This window comes from Pyxicephalus adspersus, chromosome 4, assembly GCF_032062135.1.
Source record: "Pyxicephalus adspersus chromosome 4, UCB_Pads_2.0, whole genome shotgun sequence".
NCBI lineage: Eukaryota > Metazoa > Chordata > Amphibia > Anura > Pyxicephalidae > Pyxicephalus > Pyxicephalus adspersus.
The window spans coordinates 150,215,820-150,242,861 of NC_092861.1; the positions used below are offsets into that span (position 1 = coordinate 150,215,820).

General features: G+C 41.0%; 2 protein-coding genes across 3 annotated transcripts in view; one reads left to right on the forward strand and one right to left on the reverse strand.

Annotated features, from left to right (window-relative positions):
- BABAM2 (BRISC and BRCA1 A complex member 2) overlaps nucleotides 1-11,615 on the reverse strand; it is a gene marked incomplete at its 3' end in the record, with an annotated part of 119,961 nt that extends 108,346 nt beyond the window's left edge. Inside the window, 3 exon segments of the mRNA XM_072410309.1 lie at nucleotides 7,157-7,233; nucleotides 9,106-9,218; nucleotides 11,523-11,615. Of these exon segments, the coding sequence (XP_072266410.1) occupies nucleotides 7,157-7,233; nucleotides 9,106-9,218; nucleotides 11,523-11,615 (283 nt within the window).
- Nucleotides 11,616-11,837: 222 nt separating this feature from the next.
- Nucleotides 11,838-27,042, forward strand: part of RBKS (ribokinase) — a 42,446-nt gene continuing 27,241 nt past the window's right edge. The window contains exons 1-4 of one of the 2 annotated variants that reach the window (XM_072409983.1): nucleotides 11,838-11,942; nucleotides 12,911-13,001; nucleotides 18,699-18,831; nucleotides 25,462-25,525. In XM_072409983.1, coding sequence (XP_072266084.1) covers nucleotides 12,943-13,001; nucleotides 18,699-18,831; nucleotides 25,462-25,525 — 256 coding nt within the window. In that variant the 5' untranslated portion in view covers nucleotides 11,838-11,942; nucleotides 12,911-12,942. Of the gene's footprint in view, nucleotides 11,943-12,910; nucleotides 13,002-16,735; nucleotides 17,061-18,698; nucleotides 18,832-25,461; nucleotides 25,526-27,042 lie in introns of those variants that run through there. The other variant, XM_072409984.1, reaches the window with a different exon arrangement.

Below are 27,042 nucleotides of genomic sequence, written 5' to 3' on the forward strand. Positions count from 1 at the left end.
ATAACTGTGTACTGTAGTCTTCTTCATGGGTAAATAAGGCATCCCCCTGAAAATAAGCCCTAGAGCATATTTTGGCCTTCAAAAAAAAATAAGACAGTGTCTTATCATCGGGGAAACAGGGTAGTAACAAACCGGATTGGGGGGCGGGGAGGTACATACCCACCAAGAGGGCTTATATTGAGCCAAACAAATAGACCAATTACCTCCTAACTATGAAGGAGACAAATGATGACAGTAATTCAATTAAAAAATCGCGGTGACTAAGTTTGAAGCTAAGAAAAGCCATTGATAAAATAAATAATATAAATAGGGGAAATGTAGTCCAAGCCAAAAAAAGAACCTCCTGTGTCCGGAAATCCTCCACCTACACCTGGAAACCAGTTAGATTTACCAAGAAATTTAAAGTGCAAAATGTAAAAGTGACAACTGACCCCGCTGATTATACTTTGGTAGTTCAGCTGTCAGTCCAAAAGCTGGGTCCCTTCCGTGTCACCGCCATTACCTCTGTTTCAATGTAATCTGCAAGGAATGGCTGTCATGGCTCCTGATACACAATACAGTGTGTCCACCAGACCCTTTTAGCTGGGTTCACCACCCAGAACTTTTCAGTAACCACGCAGCTGTTTTTGGGTGGTTACTGAAAAGTTGGATCCTAATACAGGAGCCGCAATCCATCTACAGCTTCCTCCCACCCAGATTAAAATTTTCTTGGGAGATCGCTGCATTGACAGCCTGGTCTCAAGAGATAGGAACCCCTCTCTTTGTTCCAGGAGCCACCTGTGTGCACCTGTTCCAATGTAAACTGTAAGGCACGTTGTAAATTGGAAAAATACATTCCATTCTGTGCCTGAGGGGCCACTTGGCAGCGCATCTGTTTTGATGTAATCTGCAGGGAACTACTGTAAGGGCTTCTGACACACAGGGAGGGACCAGCTGTCAAACTGACAGCCTGGTCATGCAGATTTTACTGTAAGGTCTCAACTGAGAGCTGATGTGGCGGAGTGACGAACATATCACTGAAAGTGTTATACACACGGAGGAAAGTAACATGATGGATCTAGGTTCATCTACATATAAACACCTAGGGGACATCTCACTTCTATCACAGAAAATGGTTGCTAATACTACCCTTCTTACTGACTATTCAGTATGAACATTTTTATTTTTTAGGAGTTAGGAGCAAGTTAGGTTTACCAAGGAATTTCAAGTAGAAAATGTATTTTTTTTCTGCAATTGCAAGTTTTCTTACAGGAAATAGGTAAAAGGGAAGCCAACAACAGGTAAAAGTGACAAATGACCACGCTGATTATACTTCGAGGGTTCAGCTGTCATTCCAAAAGCTGGGTCACTGCCATTACTTCCTTTTTAATGTAATCTTCAAGGAATGGCTGTCAAGGCCCCTATTACATGCATTTGCAGTGTCCCCCCCAGTACCACCCGGCACTTTTCAGGAACCACCCGGATGTCTTTTGGTGGTTACTGAAAAGTTGGGTCAACATACAGGGGCCACCACCTACCTACAGCTTCTTCCAAGTCTGGGAAGAATACTGAAAGGGCTCATTTAGAAGCATCAAAAACGAAAGCTTATGTGAGAACTTAGGATGTACTTTAAGTCAATCACCGTAACACCCCAAAAAAAAACAAATATATGCAAAATATGACGAATTTCCTTAAATTGAGACGTCTATAAGAAGTGCAATGGAATGGCACTTTAAATGGTGTATATAGAAATTTCACAATACGTAGAGACAGCTCGGGGAAGCAGAGAAATGTCACCCACAGCTGGTTAATAACATGGTTATTACTTGCCTGTTCATTATAGTTATTCTGAGCAGCTCTAAGTTTAGTCTGAGCTATCAGCGCCTGGCAGAGGAGATCATTCTAACAAGACAGGGAGGACGTACTGTGACTTGCTGATGAATGACATTCACCATATATCACAATTATAATTCATCGCACAGCAATAGAGATAAGAGGCTTCATATACTGCACAGCATGAACTGCCTGTGTTACCCCAGACAAATGGTATGCTAGGCATGTACTAGTGGATGTATGAGCATGATCCAGTATTATGCTAAGATTTTCTTTTACTCTGGGTGGGAAGGAGCTGTAGGTGGGTGGTGGTCCTGTATTGTGACCCAACTTTTCAGTAATCACTCATAACAGCCGGGTGGTCACTAAGAAGTGCTGGGTGGTGCGCCCAGCTAAAAGGGTCTGGGAAGAACACTTTGATCAACTGGGTGGCAAATTATAATTATAAATATAATTATTTTCATATATTTATATATTGGTTTAATGCCTCAATGAGGGTCAAAGCTATGAAACCCCTAAATGATTGCGGCTCCAAATCAAGATAAAAATAATCAAGAAAATCAAGATAAAGATCAAGATATGGAATGTCACTTAAGCTGCGTACACACTTCCAATTTTTATCGTTGGAAATGAACGATGAACGATCGATTGGGCAAAAATCGTTCGTAAAAAAAGTAACCAACGACGCCAACGAACGAGGATAGTCGTTGGAAATGAACGACCAGACCGGCGGATCGGATTGGACGGCGATCGTTGACCATCTATCGTGTGTACGGTCGTTCATTGATCGTCCATGGTCTGAGCATGCGCGGTGAACGAACGTTCGCTCACTTCCTGTGGTGCACGTCACTTCCTGTACCGTTCAAACGATCGCATCTATCCTGTGTACAATATCTGCGAACGATCGTGTCGTTATCTGTATGTACAGGATCGGTGCTATACGATCGTTCGCAGATATCGTGCAGGATCGTTCGTCGTTCGTTTACCAACGATAATAATTGGAAGTGTTTACGTAGCTTTAAACTGACCTGGGAGGCAAAAATTGCTCAAGGAACCCCTAGCGCCCTCTGGAGGAACCCTGGTTGAGAAATACTGCTTTACACAGAAATATCGCTTGATCAATGAGCAATTTGCATCTCTCAGGTCAGTTTAAGTGACACCAATGATCTTTTTGTCTAGCTGTAAGGGTGACATTCTTCCCAATGACCAGCAATGTAAGAGGCATTCATCCCACTAACCACCACACTAATATACTGTGATCTGTAGATATAGTAATTAGGAAGAGGAGCCCTGAAGACCTAAAGGTTACTTCAAGGTTTCCCCTATTTTTAAAAGGTGGAAAGGGCTGCTCTGATCTATTAAACAATGTGCTTTCACTTTTAAATGGGATTTGCAGCTGTGGGAATCACCATTGTTATTTATTTTTTACTATTATCCTATTGTGTGATACTCCCCCCCCCCACCTCCTATATTGTAAGCTCTTCGGGGCAGGGTCCTCTCCCCCTCCTGTGTCACTGTCTGTATCTGTCATTTGCAACCCCTATTTAATGCACAGTGCTGCATAATATGTTGGCACTATAAAAAAACTGTTTATTATTATTATTATTATTATTATTATTATTATTATTATTAATAAAAATAATTATTTAACTCTTTAAAAAATGAGTTCTGCAACTAGTAAATAGGACTAAGCAGTTAAAGAGTCACTGTCCTCATAATATTATTATCAGCAGCAATCTTTAAATAAGATTATATGTTAAATTGCCTTATTGCATGCATCTACTGTCCATGTAATTGGTAATTATGTTATATTCTTGCAGGAACCTGAGACTGGTGCTGGGCATCATCATTGGGATATGACATCGGCAGCCCCCGGGCAAACTCAGAGCTGTCACTTAAATTAGGCTCCATAGTATTCCCTTGTATCAGGTTCGGGGCTTAGGCTGGGTACACACATGCAATAATAGTCAGTGGATGTTCTTTCATGATCCTTTCCAATGACGAAAGACTGAAGGATGCATGAACGAGCGCTGTAAATACAGCACCGTTCTGCTCTATGGAGAGAGGAGGGGGAGAACAACGGAGAGGCACCCCGCTGTGCTCTCTCCCCTTCACTTCCATTACCATGCTTGGTCGTCTGCAGATCTGCCAGGATGATGGAATGACAGATGACGAGTGCTGTACACACACCAGATTCTCATCTGATATCAGACATGAGGTGAGTATCAGAGGAAAATCATCAGACATGTGTACGTAGTCTTACTGAAGGGCCCTTCACTTATCTGACAACATGACAAAGTAGGAGATTGGAGATAGCAGGGTATTGAATATTATCAGGAGTGACACTTCCTTCACTTTGTACAAATTACAGTCAGGTTTACTTATATTTTATGTGCACCAGCAGGGGAATGGGACAATGGAGAGGGAAAGCAGAGACAGGGATGGACATTTGCTGGAGGCAGAGAGATTCCTAATTAAGCTACACAGATCACACAGGTGGAAACATCAACATTAACACAATACACTTTTTTCGGTTTTTACAGAACACTTAGTGATAAACTAAAGGTTCCTGTATGGCAGTCTGAACAAGCCCCAAATATAGTCACTATGATATACACAAAGCTTTTAAAGGCAACAAAACTCTTCCTTCACCTTCCCTGACCGAGCCAAATCCTGCAACATTTGTGCCCCAAGCGCCCCCATTCCAGACACTGCAGATCACAATGGGGGGGGGGGGGGGGTCGAGTAGCAAAGGCGGTCAATCCAGAAGGCAGTGGGTAGGGCTGTTGTGGCCAAGCTTGTGAATCAGCAGTGACAAAACTGACGTAATTTGCTGGATTACCCAACTTCACTGATGAAAGTGTATTCAGAAGGTTCAGTTTGGGGGTAGGGAGGTTCTATGGCAAATTAGATTTGTGAAGCCCAACCTAGATAAAGTATAAATAAATTGCATTCTCCCAGATATTTTTCTAACTTGGGTGAGATAAAGCTGTAGTCGGATGGTGGTCCCTGTATTGTGACCCAACTTTTCACACAACCTCACAAAAACAGCCAGGTGGTTACTGAAAAATGCTAGGTAGTGTGCCCTGCTAAAGGGGGCTGGGGAGAACACAGATAAAGACAAAACTTTTTTGTTACAGATTTGGAAAGAAAGAAATTATAGGTGGTTTGGATCTCCATCAGGTTTTTGCTGACATCATTACTCTTTATAAATAAAAACCCTGCTTTTTTAGCTATAAGCTGACAAAAAAATAAATAAATGTATATTTTTTATTTTCTAAAACTGTAACTGTATCTAACTTTTACAATATTGAAGAGATACACAATGCCAATTTCAGTCTGTAGTGGCATCTGCAGGTTTATTTTCTCAACAAGGCCTCCTGCCTCAATTTGTGATCACCACGCAATAGCTGACTTAGGCTTTGTACACACATCAGATGATTCTTGGCCGATATGAGTCGCAGGGCTCATCTCAGATGAGAATCCGAGGTGTTTACAGAATACGTCCTGGTGGATCAATGAACGATAGAAGACGAGCGACCGCAATGGAAGTGAAAAGAAGAGAGAGAAGGGGGATGCTGCTCAATTGTTCTTCCCCCTCGTCATAGAGCAGAACGCTTGTTCATGCATATTTTAGTATTTTGTCAAAAATCTATAATGTGTACGCAGCCTTACAGATCCAATTAGTGATCAGATGATTGTGAACAACTCTTAACTGTGCAAAGTGATAGTTGGGAGCTTTCTAAAGAAGTTGTGATGTATAACAGGTATAGATAGAGGGGGAAAGGGAGAGACTGTTCCAATCCCTGGATATGTTGCAAGCCCATCCATAACTTGATGAAATGTAGGGAGAAAAAAAACTCAAAACCAGTTCTGGATGAGTGTAAATAAGAAGGGTTTTGTGGACAAGAATATGATATAAGGGTAGCATTTTACTTGGCCACAGAAAAAAAGCATTCAATGTAGTGATACAGAATAGGTTGGGTAGTGAAAACAAGTTGTGATGTGGCAGCCAGTTGGAGGAACCGCAGCATCCAATGGTGGACATGAAATCCTGCACATCTGGAAACTGCAGATACCATTGGTGCCCAAGGCTCTCTAAAAACGTGAAGACTGAGGTCCTCTGAGGTCATACTGGCATTTTAGGGGCCCAACTATCCAATATATACCCTGGTAACTATTCATAATACTCACTTTCACTAGCCATATATTATTTATAGCTTCACCAGCTAGTATTGCCATAGATGGAAAAACTATTGGCACAGAATAATGGTCAAAGGCCCTGATTTATTAAAGCTTTCCAAGACTGGAGAAGATAGACTTCCATAGGTGAACCTGGACGATCCAGCAAACCTAGGATGAGTCTGGTCCAGGATTTAAAACATTTGTCAACTAACAGCAAATGGTTCTAGGAAATCCAATCCAGGTTTTTCTGGATTACCAAGGATCTTCCATAGTCTATCTTCTCCATTCTTTGATAAATCAGGCCCATATAGTGGTGACAGCACAAAAATAAACAAATATAGGTGTCCTGTTTTATTAGATGTAATGAAGAGGAGAATACTGATAAAAGAAGAGCTAAGCAATACCACAGATAAGCTTTAGCTTCTCCTTTTACTATCCAATCACAAGCTGGAGGTGGGACAAGACCTGTAATTGTTACTTATCTGCAGCAAAAAAAAATTCAGGTCTCCTGTCCTGCCAGATAGGGATGTCACACTTACCTGTTCCTCGTCATAGCGCAGGCAACTCTCTTCTGGGCATGCAGGCTGTTCTGAGCCTGGGTGTACCTGCTCTTCTAGATTTAATCAGTATCACCCCTCCCGCCGGCCAATCAGGAAATAGCCTTTTAAATAGCCCGGCTATTTAGCTAGCTCAGATGCAGCACTCAGCATTTGTGCAGCTTGTCTCCACTAGAACTGAGCCCCCTAGCTCTGCTGAACATTTCCTCTACACCTGTTGTTTAATTCAGTGCTTCCCTGTCCAGCGGCTGTGTGTCTGTTGTTTCCCAGCCGGTTCCCTTGTGCTGTTCCAGTGTTCCTCTGTGTCTTTAGTTATCCCCGTGTCACCTGCGCCTCCTCTCACTTTCTGTGTTCCCTATGTCTGTGGTGGTCTGAGTCACTGGTATGTTTTCTGGATCCCTGGTATTTGACCCCTGACTTGTGATCTGACCTCTTTTGCTTGCTTCCTGCCTCTACACCAGGCTTCCTTGACAATTCTACTAGTTCTGTGCAAGGCCCGACTGTTACAAACTGAGAAAAACTTAGTGAACCAAGGACATGACAATCTTAGGTCAGGGCTGCTCCTAATGATCCTCCATTGTACCTAGCACAGGGGTACTTACATTTCAGAGTCTCTCCGGCATAGGGGATATGGAGTTTGAAACGATCGCAGCTGGGGCCCGGGGTCAGAGAAGTGCATCTGAAACAGAAAAACAAATCTCTTCAACTGAATGACTCACATAAGTGAGCAGAAAGAAATCCTCACTTGTAAAGGGAAACTATTATACTTTTGCAGTTCATCAGATTTTATACCCGGCACAAAAATGTTTTGTCCCACCACTCATTCTTGTTCTGTGCTCTCTTGTAAAGCGAAACCAGCTGCAGAATCTTTCATTTTCTTCACTGCAAGGTTAAATATTTTTGTGTGAATGTTATTATCTTACTATAAATAGAAATCATACTCTTGGTGTCCAAAGTTTTGTGGTCACCAGACCAGCACACCTCTATGGACTGGCTTTGCATCCCATTTAAGATGCATGGGAATTTAAACGGAATAATGAACACATGATCAGGCCGGTCATTTTTACAAAAAGAGACAGGTGATATTACTTATAATAATCCGCTTTGCCTGTCTGCAGGTGTCTGGCAAAAAGCTGAGTTGTACATACGCAGTGTTACTTTTGTTTGTCAGGATACTCAGCATTCATGGATACCTTTGCATGTGCCTGGAATAAATAATTACTATTATTATACAGAATTTATATAGTGCGAAATATTACGCAGAACTGTACAGTGTACATAATCATGTCACAAGCTGTACCTCAAAGGGGCTGACAATCTAATGTCCCTACCATAGTCATATGTCAATAATACAGTCCAAGGTCAATTTTCGAGGGCAGACAATTAACCTAACTGCATGTTTTTGGGATGTGGGAGGAAACCGGAGTACCTCATGTCACAAGCTGTACCTCAAAGGGGCTGACAATCTAATGTCCCTACCATAGTCATATGTCAATAATACAGTCCAAGGTCAATTTTCGAGGGCAGACAATTAACCTAACTGCATGTTTTTGGGATGTGGGAGGAAACCGGAGTACCGGGAGGAAACCCACATAAACATGGGGAGAACTTGCAAACTCCATGCAAATAGTCCTGGCTGAGATTTGAACCTGGGACCCAGTTCTGCAAATGCCAGAGTGCTAACCACTGAGCCACTGAATAATCATGAGTTATCTCTTCCCGGCCTGGTCAATCAAGATGACCCAAGATCATATACTGGAAGAGAAGAAGATGGCAGTGCCCTGCGGGGGAATAGGGTCCATAAGTAACGTAGATTTAGTTCCACTTTAATATCTAATTGGTCTCACTCTGTAGCTATACCACTCACTATTCTGGGAAGGCTTTCCACAGGAATTTGGAGGGTGTCTGTAGGAAATGGTGCCCAACTGATGTCAGATAGGGGGTTCAGTAAGGTTAAGGTCAGGGTTCTATGCAGGTCACCTGAGTTCTCTCATATCAGACTGGTCTAATCGTGTCTTTATGGAGCTGGCATGGTACACAGGGGCACTTAGTATGTGTAAAGTTTGAGATTCTACATGCACATGGGGTTAGCAATAATAGCTTATTACATATTTAGTTTTCACTCGTTGTACAGTGACTGTGCTTTACTACTCCTCACTCTTAGCTCCAATCTGATTGATTACATACTATTACTACATCAGACCACTACCATGAAGAAAATATTCAGCATTATAATTGGTTTAAAACAAGTTCTCATGTTTCTCCTGCAGTACTGCAAAGCCAGCACGAAGAACCAGTACGAGAGCTGAAGGAGACCCCAGGGAAAGTTGGGTTGCTCAGCAGATTTCAGGCACCAGTCCTATTGATTTGGGCAGTGATTATCAGTGCAGCCTAGAGAAGTATTCAGTCTCTTCAGATAAACCCTTTGATAAAATGAATACAGAATGTCACAGGATTGGTTCAAAGTGGCATATTTGCCAGTTTTCTTGTACTGTAGTGTTTTGTATACACATGAGACTGGTGAGCTTATCAGCTGCTTGGGGCTCCTTACCCTGACTTCAGATCAGTAATCCTCAGACAGCTTGTAGAGTCCAGGCCCACCTTCCCATGTCGGACTACGCTGCCCCCCCCGTTCCAGAGAAATTGGGGTTCAGATGCTAGAAGCTTCCAGCAATGTGTAACAGGGTAGATTTTTTGCGCCTCTCAGGTCAGTTTAAGTGACCCCAATGATCTTTTTGGCTACCTGTAAGGGTGACATTCTTCCCATTGGCCAGCATTGTAAAAGGAATTCTTGCCACTGATCACCACACTAATCTACTGTGATCTGTGGATATAGTAATTATAGAAGTGATCCCTGAGGACCTGAAAGCTATTTCAAGGGTTCCCCCATGTTAAAAAGGTTGAGAAACACTGAACTGAACCACCAATCAGCATCTAGGAGTAAAGTGGTAAAGCTGGGAAACTTCTTGGATGGAGGATCCTGCAAAAGTAAAGGTGTCTTTTTTATTTTTTAACAGCCCTGGCGGTAACCCCAAGTGTGGCTCGGGGTAAAAAAAAAACATGCTGAAAGGGGTAACCCTGAGCCACACTCGGGGTAGCCAAAAACATAAAAAAATAAGGAATAACATGGTCCCATCGCGTACTTCCGTGTCCTGCCCGTATGATCCCATCCTTGGGCTGCGTCCTCTTCCTCCGATCTGTTCCCCAGCGAGTGCGCTGACGTTCCCCCGGGAGTTCCCAATGACGTTGGTGCGTGCGTTGGTGCTTACGAGGGAGTGTGGCGGAAAATTTAAATTAATTTGTATTCGATTCAATGCGAAATAACTGTATTGAATCCAATACAAAGTATTTAACAAATCATCATCTTTCATCATATATTTTTATATGCTACTGTACAATTATATAACAGGTTTCAGTATTTTTCTGCACCCTTGTTTTAACAGATGTTTGTGTTTTTTTATTTAATGTTTATGCGGGTGAGTTATGAATTATAGGCCTTACTAATGTGAAATAAATTTTCATGAAAGACAATGTACCACTTTCACACATATAAATCCAAACAGAAATGACAGAAAAGAACCACCCAGGAGGTTAATGAAAGTTTTGCTTTGTGTTGACCAAATACTGCAATGCAGGAAAAAAGAGGAGAGGACGGCAGCTCCTGAGATGGAACAAGGACCGGTAGGTATCCCCAGGATTTAGTTCTGCTGGAGGATTGCCCTGACTTGAAAATTAACCAATCAAACTCAGGGGGAAATAAAAAAGTCTGAACGTCTCACATTCAAGTCGGTGCAATTTGCATAATTTTTGCATCTTATTGACCGTCTCTATCTAGGTGAATTAAAGAAGCAGCTCAGATTCAGCTTTCTCTTCCCAAATGCTGCTTTTTGTATTTCCTATATCAGTGCCGGGTTAGAACAAAAAGGCTCCTCGGTCATTCTGACATCTCCCCATTTTATAATATTCATAACCCTGGTGTGCCCTTTGGGGGCTGCAATGTCCGTATAATTCTATCATGATGGGTAGAATAAAGAATAAGATATTTACATCCTTTAATATATATAAAGAGAACCTGTCATTAAATAAGGAGCTTTACATGACGTGACACCACAACCATTAGTAATGGTTATGCTGTGACATCTGGCTTCATCCGTCACCCCGCCACTCTGTGCCCCCTCCATAATTCCCAGGCCTGCCATGCCCCCCCACCCCCTCTATGTTGTCATCAGAAACCAATTATTATTAATATTATTATTACACAGTATTTATATAGCGGCAACATATTACGCTGCGTTGTACAATGTCCATAGTCATGTGACTAGCTGCCCCTCAGGAGCTCACAATCTAATGTCCCTACCATAGTCATATGTCATGACTGCATGTTTTTGGACTGGGGGAGGAAACCGAAGTACCCGGAGGAAACACACACAAACACGGGGAGAACCTGCAAACTCCATGCAGAAAGTGTCCTGGCTGAGATTTTAACGTGGGACCCAGCGCTGCAAAGGTCAGAGTGCTAACCACTGAGTCACCATGCTGAGCGCCAATCACCGGGGGCAACAACCTGGCCCTGGGATTCTGTATTTCACGCAATGCAGGCCGCAAATTTAGACCTCAAGAATAAATGAACTTTAGGACAAAGCGAACCTGTCATTTCTGTCTTCTCTATCACTTCCTCCTTGTTTACTCATCTTCAACAGGAAGTAAACACCTGGCATAATTGAAACTGAACGGCAGCACCATGCACAATGAGTGTTTTGTGTAATCTTTGTAATATTTTGTGTTTTTTTATGTCTGCCTGTGTTTCAGCTCCAATTACACCATGGTTTATGAAACACTTATATTGAGGGAGCTGCAGTAAGTCATTTATATGAACATGTCTGTGTTCATAAGAGCCCAAATTTGAAGGGCCATCGAGTCCAGGCCGCACTCCTCCTCCATCACCCATAGTAACCATAGTGCACTCACCTGTACACCAGAATTACTCCTCCAGCAGGAATAACCGGGGACCTTCCGCAAAGGCCAACTCCGCACTGTCTTAACTCTGCCTGTCTCCACCATGCACCTACACCGCGCTTGTTTTAACGTTAATTCCTACTATGCTACTAAAAAAAGTATCACAAATGCAAGTAAAACAATAAAATGATCAAAATGAATTTTTGAATTGTTTAAAAAAACAGAAAAAACATAGCAGGCACTTAATATGACAGCTTCGTAAAAATGAAAGTGCTGCTATGGTGACCGCGCCAGCGTTAGGATAGACACTTCCTTATTGGAAGCCTAGTCGCTTCTTCTGTATCATGTGATGCGATGTCTGCAGTGTGATTGGGGGAAGGTGTGTGCACACGGCGGCCATCTTTGATGTGGCATCGTGGGACATTGAGGGAAGTGAGTGTTAGGGGGTATTTTCCCTGGGTGTCTGTGGGCTCTCTTTTCAGGGTATGAGCGTCAGTGGGCAGTGCCAGGGTATGACAGAGTTAATTTGCAGAATATCTGTCCAGTGAAGCCATATAATCCATACTGCTTTTTGACTTCCTGGTCTTTCTGCCAGCTATGCAGAGATTTATTTGTTCCTTGGTGTCATTAAATTAATAATAATTGGACTGCACAAGGGTTAGGCCTGCTCATTTTTACTTCCTCCATACCAAATGTCTAAAAACTTTAAAAATATTAAAGACTAAAACTTTATAAGCAGCAAAATAAACATACAAACCAGATTACTTTATTTCTTTTCACTGCAAGTGCTGCAATTTATACAATCAGCCTGGTGACCTGACTTTATCTAACACATAGGTAAAAAAAAAACCTTGGTCACAACTCCACCCGCTGCATTTGATTGGACAGAAAGGTGCAGATCAAAGTGATCTCATCAATTATATCCCCCTCCTATTGTGTAATACTTCCCCCAAACCCTAGATTGTAAGCTTTTCGGGGCAGGGTCCTCTCCTCCTCCTGTCTGTATCTGTCTGTCATTTGCAACCCCTATTTAGTGTACAGCGCTGCGTAATATGTTGGCACTATATAAATCATGTTTATTATTATTAATAATAACATCTGTTAGGAAGAATATGAGGGGGTTATGTTGCACATCATATTCCATATAGTAATTTCCCACAATAATATATTAATATTCAATAAAGTCATATCATTAAAAAAAAATTGCCACTTTCCGTCTTGTATATTGTTTTACCTTTCTGTATTCTTGGCCTCATGTCAGCTACGTGTGATTAATTAATTATCTGCTCCTGTAATTCAATAATTATCTGCCAGTTCAGGCAGCGTCAGCTGTTGGTGAAAGGTCGCAGGGTGTCCGGGGAACTTTGAACTGACCGTACTGCTTGTGTTTCTATTCACAGACCATTCCACGTTCTCTACCTCTTACAGCACCATGGATCGCAACGGCCCGGAGGTGATTGTGGTTGGGTCATGTATGACTGACCTTGTCAGGTTAGTGTTATTTACCCGACACAGGGTATTCTATTTATTATTCTGTATTGATATGCCAAATCTTTGAAAATACCTGAGAATCATAGGGCGGGGGGTATTTAAAACTCACTATGATTGGAGCTGGTGGTGTTATACAGTACGTGTAAGATTCCAGAAACCAATGCTGGTTGTCACATGATTCATTCTTTCCTGCTTTACCTTGCAGCTTGGTGTTATTGTACCGGGCTGGTCAGCAGCTCTTATATAAATGTGATCTGTTGCTGCAAATTACCAACACTTGCTGCAGAATGGAGTCTATGGGACCAGTGTCCGCCATGGCTTATTTGAAGGTGCATAATACAAACTGGACTATCCATGAGTCATGTGATCCCCCACCTCCATATATGCTCAGTTACAGCTTTCCTGTAGTTTATATGAAGAAAACAGCTTCCATATGATCTCACATAATAAAATGTTACATTCTAGCATTTTTTACTTTCTTTTTTTGTTATAATTTGTTGTATGTAAAATGTCCTGCAAACTACAGAGCATTGCGATATTATGTTAAAGTGCATCAGAATGAGCAACACAAAAATGCACAATGCCCCCCTTCCTTTATTGCACGCCAAATCATAGCACGGTGAACAGAGAGTATTCACGTCTTTAAAAAATACTTATTCCCTAACTAGGTGACCATTTTTTCTAATATCTGTTTCACATTATTTTCATTTATTTTCACTTTATTGGTATATTCCTGCAGCCTCTATCATCCTTTTTTTGTCTACATGCACGCAATATAGTGCAGGCTGCATATCATTGCTCTGGACCAGATTCCTGATGATGACAATGGCTGTCCAACATGTTAGCATTGCCACATATACTCTCCACCATGGGTGCATGTAACATTTTACCAATGCAGGAGCACAATCAGACAGCTGTCAAATCAGAAGAGTCAGTGCTTAAACTAAGAGCTTCATGACAGGTTCATCAGGGTTTCCTCCAAGGCTGTGCCCTGCAGTATTTTTTTTTTGCCACATTATGTACCCAGACTTCGGGGGTGATTGACACCCAGCCGCTGATCCCAGGAGACGGTAAGTGCATGGTGTCATTATTGCTGCATCTGTAAGGACCTCTGGAAGGGACCATCCATATCATGTAAATGGCCTAATGACTTAAGAAATATATTTATTTAAATATAATAAACAGGGAACATTTCAAAGGTGGAGAAAGAGCAAAAGGACAGATTGCTAAGCCTTGAACTGGGCCCAATTCAAATCCAAGCTCCTGGGCTTTGCTTTCAAATCCCTCCACAGCTCTTGTCCCACGTACCTACCTGATACACAAATCCCTCCACAGTTCTTGTCCCACCTACCTACCTGATACACAAATCGCTCCTCAGCTCTTCTCCCACCTACCTACCTGATACACAAATCCCTCCACAGTTCTTGTCCCACCTACCTACCTGATACACCAATCCCTCCACAGTTCTTGTCCCACCTACCTACCTGATACACAAATCCCTCCACAGTTCTTGTCCCACCTACCTACCTGATACACAAATCCCTCCACAGTTCTTGTCCCACTTACCTTTCTACCCTGATAGAAAGGTCTCCCACTAGCCTCTCTTTTCGCTCCTCCAATGACCTACTAATGACTTGTGACACTCTGCTATGACACTCATAACCTCCTCACACACCCGGCTCTAAGATTTTTCTAGCGCTGCTTCGACTCTCTGGAATGGTCTTCCTCGTCCTATTCGGCTTGCTCCTTCTTTCTGCTCATTTAAAAGAGCCCTCAAACCCAACGCTTCAGCCTCACCGTTACCCGTCTTCTTCTGTCTCTTAAACCCTCACTACTCACCCACCATACCATATCTCCCCCTGCTATTTTGTGATACTTCCCCCACCTCCTAGATTGTAAGTACTTCGGGGCAGGGTCCTCTCATCATCTTATGTCACTGTGTATATGTCTGTCATTTGCAAACCCTATTTAATGTACCGCTATTTTATGTTGGCACTATATAAATACTGTTTATTAATATTAATAATAATAATTTTATTAAAAAGGGCCAACTTTGCCCCCTACCCCCATAAGCTGCGGACCATTTCAGCAGGATAAGTTGCTTGTGCTGGTCTTTTTGCACCCTTCTCTTCCTGTAACACCAAAATCAGCTGTCTTTTCTATCTAGGAATTACAGCAGCCCTGCACAAAATAAAGAACATGAATATTTAGTGACATGGTATATTCTCATACATGTTTTGGTGCTAGAAGATCCACACCAAGGTCACAAGTAGCTGTGAGACACAGAGGTGGGTGATGGTGTCAATGGGAAATTATAGGAAAGCTGTCAGTTAAGTGTTAAGTCTGCTTAAGGTTTACTTTTTCTCTCCCCGCATGAATGCACCAATGTCTTCATGTTGAAAGAATGCAGAGCACACTGTCACATATTTAGGTTGTTTGGCATAATGCAATGTTTAGGTTAGTGTCCTGCAGGCATGAGGTCAGTGGGATCAGTGTTTATTGCATTCATCACCATGCCGACAGACTATGATGTCATTACCCGGGTATTAATGGTTCTCTGAGCCAGATAAAAAATAGGCAAAAGCATAAAAAGTGAAATTAGATGGCAAATCAAATCCAGGAGCAGAGAAAGCTTTCACTGAGAAGTCAGGCCGGGTCTAGGATACAGACAACATGCACAGCAGGATCTAAGCTGAACTACAATTTTACCATAGCCAATGCAGAGCAACTCCTCCTTTGACATTGAAAGTAGTGATAATGATCATCAGGTCCCAGTTCAGTCTTAAATAATCTTTTATTTCTTAATATATTGACACCACACAATAAAATCATATCATCAATAATGGGGTACACCTCCAGACAGATATCTCTGTTTCCTCCTCGGTGCCCCACCTGCACCCTGGTGGCCACTTGTGACCCCAGTAGTGGAAGCATTCATGTGAAAAGGTTGTATATTGAAATATTTACAATATAGAAAGTATAATGATATATAAACACTTCTGAAATGTGAACCTTTTCACAATCTCTTTTATTATTTTGCTGTAAAAGAAAAAAATTCATAATTTGAACCAGGCAAATTTTAGAGAATTATTATTATTATGGGCACGTGAGTATCCCCAGGGTTTTGGAGTATGGAAATGTATATTTGTATATCTGAGCTCTAAAAACCCCAAACACATTGGACCTGATTCATTAAAGCTCTCCAAGACTGGAGAAGATGGACCAACATGGGAGAACCTAGGGGATCCAACAAACCTGGGATGGAGTTCTTCTTTCTTATAGCAAAATCATTTGCTATAAGTTGGTTAATGTTTTCCATCCTGGACCAGATTTGTTCCAGGTTTGCTGCATAAGACAGATTCTCCCTTGATAGTATCATGGCTTATACAGCAAATCTGAAATCTATCTGGTCCAGAAGATTTTGCTATACGAAAGAAGAAATACATCCCAGGTTTGTTGGATACCCTAGATTCCCTCATGATGGTCCATCTTCTTCAGACTTGGAGAGCTTTAATAAATCACAGCCAATGCTTTAAAAATTTTCCATTTCCAAAAGTATCTGATACTTTTTAAGTGTTCCCAACATTACAATAAAAACAGAGGTCAGGGTGAGCCCATGAAGATCTCTTATCTGTATACTGTGGACAGGAAGCCCAATAAAACTCAATTCTCATAACAGATTAGGAGGCGTCTGTTTAGTTCAGGGTCAGAATGTTGAGGATGGGGTCCCTGAGGACCGGCTGTTTACCCCCAGAACTGGGCCCTCCACTCTCTCGCTCACCAGGCCCCATTAAAAGAAGAATTTACCAGCGTTAACTCCATCATCCCGCTAATCTCCACTTTTCCAACACTTCCTAATTCCCGTCTTTACAGCGGCAGCAGGAAGGGAGCTGTAAAACCGTGTTTATAACAGGAGATATCCGGAGCTTTCTGTTGATCAGAAGATTACTTAATTGCCAGCGACGTGTCCAATAAGTGTTTGCTGGAACGTAAATCTCATATGCCTTACAATGAGGTGATGCTTATTCACTATGACAGTCAATACTGGAGCCTGAAAAGGTAAAGTGGCCTCTTTATGGATGCTTCCAACTTACTGATTCATCTGCTACCGACTATTTCCTGCAACACTCTGTGTCATACATTTTCATGTAAGACCACCCAAAACTGATATTCCTGGGAATATCACACACATAGGCAAAGGTTTTAGAACAGCCGGAGCTTCTGGTTTTGATTAAATTTTATGTAGTAACTGGTTTTGATCTTGCACCTACTTACATCCACTGCACCGGATAAATCTGTCTGCGTCTTCTTTGGGAGTATTGATTTGGCAGTACCTTAAAGTTACCCTAAAGTTGCATTGTAGACTAAAATGTTTTTAATTCCCACAGGGAGGGACAGTACTAACCCTCCCCACCACAAGGATACACATGTATAGTCTCAGAGGTTAGCCTTTGCAGCACTGGGTCCCAGGTTTAAATTCCAGCCTGAATACTATCTGCATGGAGTTTGCAGGTTCTCCCAGTGTTTGCATGGGTTTCCTCCAGGTACTCTGGTTTTCTCCTACATTCCAAAAACATGCAGATAGATTAATTAGCTTTTCCCGAAAATTGACCTTAGACTGTGTAATTGACATATGAATATGATACGGACATTAGATTGTGAGCTCCTTTGAAGGACAGCTAGGGACATGACTATGGGATTTGTACATCACTGCGTAATATGTCAGCACTATATAAATACTGTGTAATAATAAAAGGGTAGTGTTACTCAATCTTTTTAGAATGGGGGAACCCTTGAAATAACTTTGAGGTCATCAGGGTAACCTGTGGATAAATAATTATTCTATCCACAGCTCACAGTACATTAGTGTGGTGGTCAGTAGGAAGAAATCCTCTTGCTGGCCATTGGGAAGAATGTCACCGTTACAGATAGCCAAATAGATCATTGGTGTCACTTAGTCTAACCTGAGAGGGTCAAACTGCTGATTGCACAAAGGCAGGACCCTGGGTGAGAAACATTGATGTAGGGGATATTAGAGCCTACCTTAGGCCTCATTCCCACTATTTGCGCCTCAGTTCACAGTGTGTGCAATACACACGGACATCAGACTTTGCAAAACAATGTCTCGTGTTCCCACCTATGCATTGTGATGCAATGCACTTAGTCAATACACTGCTACATTGGGGTTTGTATTTGATTTCAGGCATCCCAGGAGGCTTTTTCAATATTATAACAACAATCTACATATCACATGCTTGCTCGATGCATCAACGGGTGGCAAGCTGTTAAAATCAGAAAGTAACATCCAGCTCCTGAAATCAAGATAGCGGTGCATGCGGGGCAGCTCCAGAAAAGACTTGGAGCCGTGCATGTGATGAGGTTTTGAGTGAGGAAGTCATTAGTAGTTCATTGGAGGAGTGATTAGAGCGGCTAGTGGCGAATTTTTTCTATCAGGGCAGAAAGGTAAGTGGGACAAGAGCTGTGGAGGGATTAGAAGGCAAATTATTTCTATTTTTGTTTTATTCTGGTTATCTGAACCTGGTTGGTATGTTTGTGAGTTTTGAAGGCTTCCAAATCTCCATATTAAATGTGCATTATATTCCATCTGTCCCGACAACCTAATATGCTAACATTTGTCATATTTTACTGCTTGGTAATATAGAAAATAATTGATATCATTCTTGCCTTATCTTTCAGTGTGACCCCTCGTCTGCCCAAAGCCGGAGAGACCATACACGGCAGCAAGTTTTTCATCGGGTTTGGGGGTAAAGGAGCCAACCAATGTATACAGGCCGCCAGGCTAGGTGCGCGGACCGCCATGGTGTGCAAGGTAAGGGACTCGCTGACCTTAGTGATGTTTTTACAAACACCAAAGTGTGAATTTTCAGTTTGAGCCCAAAACAGGCAGGAAATCCTTGTGTGATGATTTAGATTCATAGCTGAAATTCCTGCAGCCTGAAGACTAAATAAAACCTCCCCTGTTTTGTATTAAATAGCTGTAAGATGAAGATTACATTCCATTGTAATATTCCACAAGATTAATGATTGCTGAAGCTTCCTATTCCCTGATCTCATGCCGGGGGTGGAGGGGTTGGGTTATGCTATATTCGTAGTCCTACGGCCGGAACATTTTTAGAAACAGCGCTCAAAATATAGTTTTAAGGTGATGACCCATTACTGAGCTGGCTCCTGTTAGATATTCTCGGATGGGGGTTAGGCTCGGTGGATTTTTTTGCTGTATTGTGAGCATTTCATGCAAAAAATTAAGATTAGTTTGATTGATTGTCAATTCATATGAATTGTTTGATATAAATGCCAACCATTGGCGAACATTCGGTTTTTAGTATTGATATTTTGGTAATCTAAAATTTCAAAAACTCACCAGATGAAGGGAAATTTTTTTTAGCAGACCGATCAAGGTTGTCTAAGTTTTACACCCGATTGGGTTTTCTTTTGGTTGATGAAATTTAGAAATGGAAATACAATATGATCAATGGACTGCTCAATAACAAATATTATTATTATTATTATTATTATTATTATTATTATTATTAATAATAATAGTAATATTATTAAACATGATTTATATAGCACCAACATTTTACGTAGGGCTGTACATTAAATAGGGGTTAATAGGGGTTGCAAATGACAGACAGATACAGACAGTGACACAGGAGGAGGAGAGGACCCTGCCCTGAAGAGCTTACAATCTAAGAGGTGGGGAAAGTATAATACAATTTGAAAATAGACCCATTTATAGCAAGCCATAGTTTTTCTGAAAAAAAAAATGTTGATAGGTGCTGTAAAGATTAAGTAGGTAGCCTGTATTTAGATTTCTTAACCAAACCTCCTCATTCCTAATGGACAAAGGACCTAATAGGTTTTCTTACATCTTAAAAGTCTTAAAGGTGTATTCAAGCCAGGCTTGCTTTGTTTCTTTCTTGAATATGCTTTGGAGGTAATTGCTCCAATTATCTTTTAGCCGTTCTATAGAAAATGTATCCCTTAATTGAATGTCCTTTATGATTTCCAACATCTTCTGCAAACACTTTTATTGACCAATGCTGTCATGTGCACCCTGGAATTGTCCTGATCTCGGCCCATGTCATCTGAGCCACCAATACCATTTGATTATCTTTGCACTTGAAATATATACTTGCAAATACCATTTTCTAATAAATCACTCCTGAAGAAGCAGACAAGTTCTGTGAAATGTTTCAAGTGAAATAAAATCCCTTTAGTTTGGATTTAGGCGTTTGTAATATTTGTACAAACCACATTTTTGTGTGGCAGTAGTGCTTTGTCTAGTGGCTGTAGTGGCCCTTGGTGATATATGTGATTTCATGATCATGTACAACATTTTAAATAATGTGAAAATAAATGTTTATAATCTTAGACTGTGAATCATGTTTATGTATTGGTATCTTTAAAATCCCACTTTTTTTCAAATCCCTTCATCTATGTAGGGACCTATTTCCTAAAGTTTCCTAAATCTCAACCCACTTTTGCTTTCCATCCTTGATCTCTCCTTTCCTCCATTAAAACCTAAAATCCAACCATGTTGGATGTTGATGGTGATTACTGAAGGTTGATGGCGTCATTCGTGTCCCAATTGGCTGTTTAGACCTAAACACTGGCCAGGTCACATGCTTCCACGCATAGAGAAATATTCGGTATTTGGCGAGGTCTTGAAAAGAAGAATGGCATTGCCATGGGAGTCCAGGGACGTATTTATAAGGACCCGGAAGTAGGGGGGAGGTTGACTTTTAATACAATATAGGATACAGTTAGGGGAATGAGAATACTTCTATTGAAGAAGGAACTATATCATTGCCGGTTCTACTTTGTTCTGTCCTAGAGATAAATAGCACAAAGTGCTTAGGTTTTATAGTAGCAAGCAGGAAATTTTGCACTGATGTTCGCATATCAGAAGTGTGTTAAATTTGTGTCTCAGTATCCTCTTGTATGTTGGTCTTCTATATGTTTCCTAAAGAGTACAGTGTGCATAAACCCTTAACCAGTGATTCCTAATCTTTTTAACATGGGGGAACTCTTGAAATAACTTTCAGGGAACCACCTCTATAATTACTATATCCACGGTAAGAAGAATTCCTCTTAGATTGCTGGCCATTGGGAAGAATGTCACCCTAACAGATAGCCAAAAACATCATTGGGGTCACTTAAACTGACCTCAAGGAACCCCCAGCAACCTCTAGAGGATGTCTGGTGGAGAAACTTTGCACTAAACCCGCAATGCTTCCTTTTTTTCTCCTTTTGATCTTGTTTGAAACAGATTGTGCTCTATGCTGCTACTCAGGAAATGTAGAACTCTTTTCTATACAAGTGTTTCACAGCCCTCTGAGTTGTCAAGAGATTACAATGGGCAGTAGTGGGAATTTTATTAATTTTGAACTTGCAAGTGGCTAGATATTCATCTACAGCAGTGTTTCTCAAACATTTTAAAATAGGGAAACCCTTGAAATAACTTTCAGGTCCTCAGGAAGCCCCTTCTATAATTCCAATATCCACAGATCACGGTATATTAGTGTGGCGGTCACTGGGAAGAATTCTTTTTACATGGCATTTGGGAAGAATGTCACCCTTACAGATAGCAAAAAGATCATTGGGGTCACCTATACTGACCTGAGAGAAACAATCTACCCATTGCTCAATGAACCCCCAGCAACCTCTGGAGGAACCCTGTCTAAGATTTACGTTTATCCAAAACCTTTATTGTTTATTTTGGATACAGTGGAAAAGGATTTGAATCCACTGATGTCTGTATTGCTGTCACAATTGGAGAGGTTTACTTTCTCCATATATCCCGTTAACCATTGTCACAGAGACTGAAAAAAGAATAAAACATCTATAGTTTTAACGAGTTTAGGAATTAGGGGTGAATCTCCCTAATGGGGTACTTCTTCCCCAGACATAGGAGGGGATTCCTCCTCACTTGTGATGTCCTGCAATTCCTTATTGTGTATATCTCTCGCTCTATCTCTTTTTTTAATAAAATTATTATTCTCTGGAATATTATCTGGTTGGTGCGGCCTCTGATCTACGAGGTACGTCGGGCGACCTCAAATGCCAGATTCTCACCCAAGATGACCGTTGGGGCGAAAATCATCTGATATGTGTACATACAAGACATAGTGATCACATGATCACTGTGATTGGTTTGTGAACATTAGTAGAGACTTGAATGGTCTTATAACCAACAGAGGGCTTCTTTACTTGCTATTTGTCTCAACTTGCAATAGTTTACTGTTAAGAAAACCTAAACTATGCAAGTTACCTTTTTTTTTAGATTTTCTAATTTCCTCAATAGTTCAATGACTCAAAGCTTAAGGATTCCTGACTTTGCATGTTACATGCTTTTTCCAGGCAACTTTTGAAGGAGGTTAGTATCAGCACTCCATCTATTTCTGTAATTCCAGGTTTCTTTATGTACATGCATTTGATCTGCATCCCAGAAGTGTTTGCCATTAGTCACACTTTAGTGATCTGTTCATCCCCACCAGTTCCAGCCCCGTGGCCATTTTGTGACTGGTAGTTGACGTATTTATCGCCCGGATAGTTTGATAGCGGTGTTTTTCCCAGAAATGTTTGCTCAGGCCAATGTTTGGAATAGCTCCAGGGTAACCATCAGATGGGCCAGGCGTTCCTGGAAGATGTGTGTTTATTCTTTATGAAATTCCACAGCCAGGCTTAATAAGCGGAGTCTATTCCTGGCTCCTAATAAACAGGTCTATATCCAGCACCTTGTGCAGCTATTATTAGATCCCTGGTGCCCCGCCTGGAAGATTTTTTTTTTTAGTAGCTTTGCCTTGAGCTGCCGTTCGATCTCTCTGCAAAAAAAGCCTATGAATGAATGAATTTAATTAACCACTGATGCACTCTTTATGGACCAGAGCAAATTTTACATTTCCATTATGGGCCTGTTAAATTGGTGATCATTGCAATACACATATCTACATAAAGTGCTAATACTCTTCCATTAACTGAAATCAATTAAATTAGAATTAGCAGCTACAAGTGGAACTAAACATCGCTATACTCATCTGTTCCTGTTCCCTTGCAAGGCTCCGCCACCTTCTTCTTCTTCCTAGAAGAGACCTTCAGCCATCTTGATTTGTGGGGCCAAGATGACGTTACCTCCACGCACCTCAGTTTTCTCCCCAGAAATTGTTTTTGACAGGGTGGCAAGAAGCTGTGTGAAAAAGTGGGCAGGCAACACATGAAAATTCGGTGTTCCCGTCATTGTTGCCATAGTATTCCAGTAACCCCTATAATGCTGTCATCTTTCTACTATACCCTAAACGTTGTTCCAACTTCATCCCCATTCTTTCCATCATCTTTGTATTATGCCCCAGCTGTCCAGTGCCCCAGTATGGTGACCAAACTTTTAAGTAACCCACCAAAATTAACAGGAGCTGGTTACTGAAAAGTTCTGAGTGGGGCTCCCAGCTAAAATGGTCTGGAGAGAACACTCTACCTGTTCATTTAGTCCTGGTAGCTGGAAACTTTGGGTATTCTGGCGACTAACACTGAGCTAAACATGTGCAGCTTAGAGTTTTTTAAAAGTTGCCTTGGAGCGATCAAACTGGTAAGAATACTTATTGCAGAATGGACCTCATCTCTCCCTTTCTGCAGAAATGCCCTGCCTGATTCTAAATTTTTAAAAGTGGAACTTTTGATCAGGTTTAAAGAAGAACTAAACCTAAAACAAAAAAATCTGACTTACCTTTACTTCTGCTGATCCTTGATCCCTCCGTAGCTGTCCTTGATTCTGTTCCATGTCTTGCTGTCGTCCTCCTTCGTCCAGGCTAGGAGGAAGTTTAGGGCTCTGCTATCTTCATCCATATTTTTTCTTCTTCTGGCTATGTCACCCAATCTTACACTGCGCAGATGAGAGATCAGGTGACGAGGTCTGTTGAAAATGGGGGAAAAAAGATTGCCGATCTCACTGCGCATAGGTGAGACTGGCACTTTTTTCCCCATTGAAAGAGAAAGCCCCAAGATTGGGCATGCAGAGAAGGAGCAGCCAAAAGCCTCCTGGGATATGAGACGTAGGTATCTCAGAAGGATCTGCACTCCCATTCAGTCTGTACGCCACAGCGGTAAATATAGAAAGGAAGGGCCTTATAAAAAAAAAATTAAATTAAAAATAAAAATTAATTAAAAAACTACCCTTCTTTTTAAAGTAAAAGCTTTGGTGATAGGTCCTCTTTAAGTGTTAGGCCTGCCAATTACCTCAACCTCTACAATATTGAGATCCTGCAGAACAGTGGAAGTGCATCAGACTGACTGATTGACAATTATGATAACTTTATTATTATTATTATTATTATTATTACTATTAATAATAATAAACAGGACTTATATAGCGCCAACATATTACACAGCGCTGTACATTAAATAGGGGTTCCAAATGACAGACAGATACAGACAGTGACACGGGAGGAGGAGAGGACCCTGCCCAGAAGAGCTTACTTAAGATAACAAACTAACACACATTTTTTCAGGGTGCTTGGTTTTATTTTGGTAATACTGTTTTGTTTTTAAATATTGTTTCTTGTTTTAAATGACACAAAAATTGATATTTAGTACAGTACAAGGTTTTGTATGCTTATTTGTAAATGATAATACCTTTTTCCATTTTTGCGCAATTTCCTGTTATGCAAAACTAAAGTAACATGCGAAACAAAAATAAAGAAAAAAATAATAATAATAATATAAAAAATAAAAGAGCAATGCAGAACAGAAAAGAGTTATTTTAGAATGGGCTTGTTAGGGTTAGATTGAGAGGGTTAGATCTTAGATTGTAAGCTCTTCAGGGCAGGGTCCTCTCCTCCTCCTGTGTCACTGTCTGTATCTGTCATGTGCCCCCCTTATTTAATGTACAGAGCTGAGTATTATCTTGGCGCTATATAAATCTGCTATAATAAATATTATTTATTATTAATAATAATATTAATAATGAGGGTTAGCAGGAGTCCTTAATGAGTTAAAAAGAAATGCAATTCATTCAACAAAAGGTGACTTTGGACGGTTTTAGTATTTAAGTGATATCTGGATTTCCCAGGTTCTCCCATGATAGTCTATCTTCTCCAGTCTTGGGGAGCTTTAATAAATCAGCCCCAATAACATTCATTTATATCAGGTGACAATTATCCAGCGTGTGTACGTAGCTTTACATACATTGTACATAGCTGGTATAACATATCCTTCAACCCGTTGTCCTCAGGACATGTTCTTTATCTTCTATATGTTCTATACGTCATGCTAGATAAAAAGTTAAAGCAAGCCCACAGCTGCAATCACATATTTTTCTTTGGCTTATCTGTCAGTAAATCTGAATTCAGATATCTGGTACTTTCAGTTGCCTGTTGTAGTGTCAGTAATGTACATGGTCATTGTCCGTGCTGATTCCCGGTTTGTGCTCTTTGTTTTTGTGCAGGTTGGAGAAGATTCCTTTGGGAATAATTACATTGAGAACTTCAAAAACAACGATGTGTGTACAGGTAACAATAGCCGAGTTATTAATGTCTTTTAAAGTATATGGAAACCTTAAAATAGTAATAAACCCTACCCCGAACACAAAGCCTTTTTTTATCCTGCTGGAAAGGTCCCTGGTGCAGTCGCCTTGGTGCAGTGCTTCCTACTGTTGGTGCATCTCCACCCCTGAGGACAGGCGTATTTTTTCCAAAGACTCATCCAATGACACTGAGCATTTGCATGTCTCTTATGTGCCTACAGAGCCATTGGTCCTGATTTATGAAAGCTCTCCAAGGCTGAGGGGTTACACTTTCATCAGGGAACCTGGGTGATCCAGCAAACCTGGAATGGATCTGGTCCAGGATTTAAAACATTTGTTATAGCAAATAACAAATGACTTTGAATAAATTAAGAAATCCATTCCAGTTTTGCTGGATCCCCCAGCTTCACTGATGAAAGTGTATCCTCTCTAGCCCTGGAGAGCTTTGATAAATCAGGGCCATTTTACTGCACATACTTATCTATAAAGCATGGTTGTTGCCTCACTAGGCCTGATTTATTAAAGCTCTCCAAGAATGGAGAAGATAGACTATCATGGAAGAACCTGGAATGGATTGGTCCAGGAATAGTGAATCTAATAGCAAATGACTGCAGAAATATATTTCAGGTTTGCTGGATCACCCAGGCTCTCCTATGATATTCTATATTCGCCAGTCTTGGAGAGATTTAATAAATTATGCCTACTGTATTGGCTTCTGTACTGTGAATGCTCACACAGAAAAGGCTTCAGATACTTTCTGCTGGCCTTTCCTTCAACGGCTTTACATCCTTTGTAGTCTTTTGGGGTCAGCACACACATTCACCCTGATTTAATAAATCTCTCGAAGGCTGGAGAGGATATGGTTTCACCAGTGAAGCTGAGTGATACAGCAAACCTGGAATGGATCTGGTCCATGATTCAAAACATTTGCTAGCAAATAGCAAAGGACTTTGAAGAAATCCATTCCAGGTTTGCTAGATCACTCAGCTTCACTGATAAAAGTGTATCTTTTCTAACTTTGGAGAGCTTAATAAATCAGGCCCAATGTAAGGAATGCTTCCTACTGACCACCACACTAATGTATTGTGAGCTGTGTATGTAGTAATTATAGAAGGGGTTCTCTGAAGACCTGAAAGTTATTTAAAGGGTTCCCCCAAGTTAAAAAGGTCGAGAAAGCCTGATCGAAAGTAACTGGGATTGCTTCTGTACACAGATGTCCCTTTTTGCCTTTGCCTAGGGACACAAGCCTGTTGCACTAGGCAAGGGGATAGAAACTGAGGCTGGGTGGTCACGTGACCACTGGATAAAATCAACAAACAGGTATTTTAAATGTTTTTTTAAAGACAAAATAAGGGGTAATGGAGCCTTTTTATTTGGAATAATTAAATATTTTAAAGAGAGAAAAAAAGGAAGGAGTTAAGTAGTCAGCATAGTGGCTCAGTGGTTAGCACTCTGGCCTTTGCAGCGCTGGGTCCCAGGTTCAAATCTTGGCCAGGGCACTAT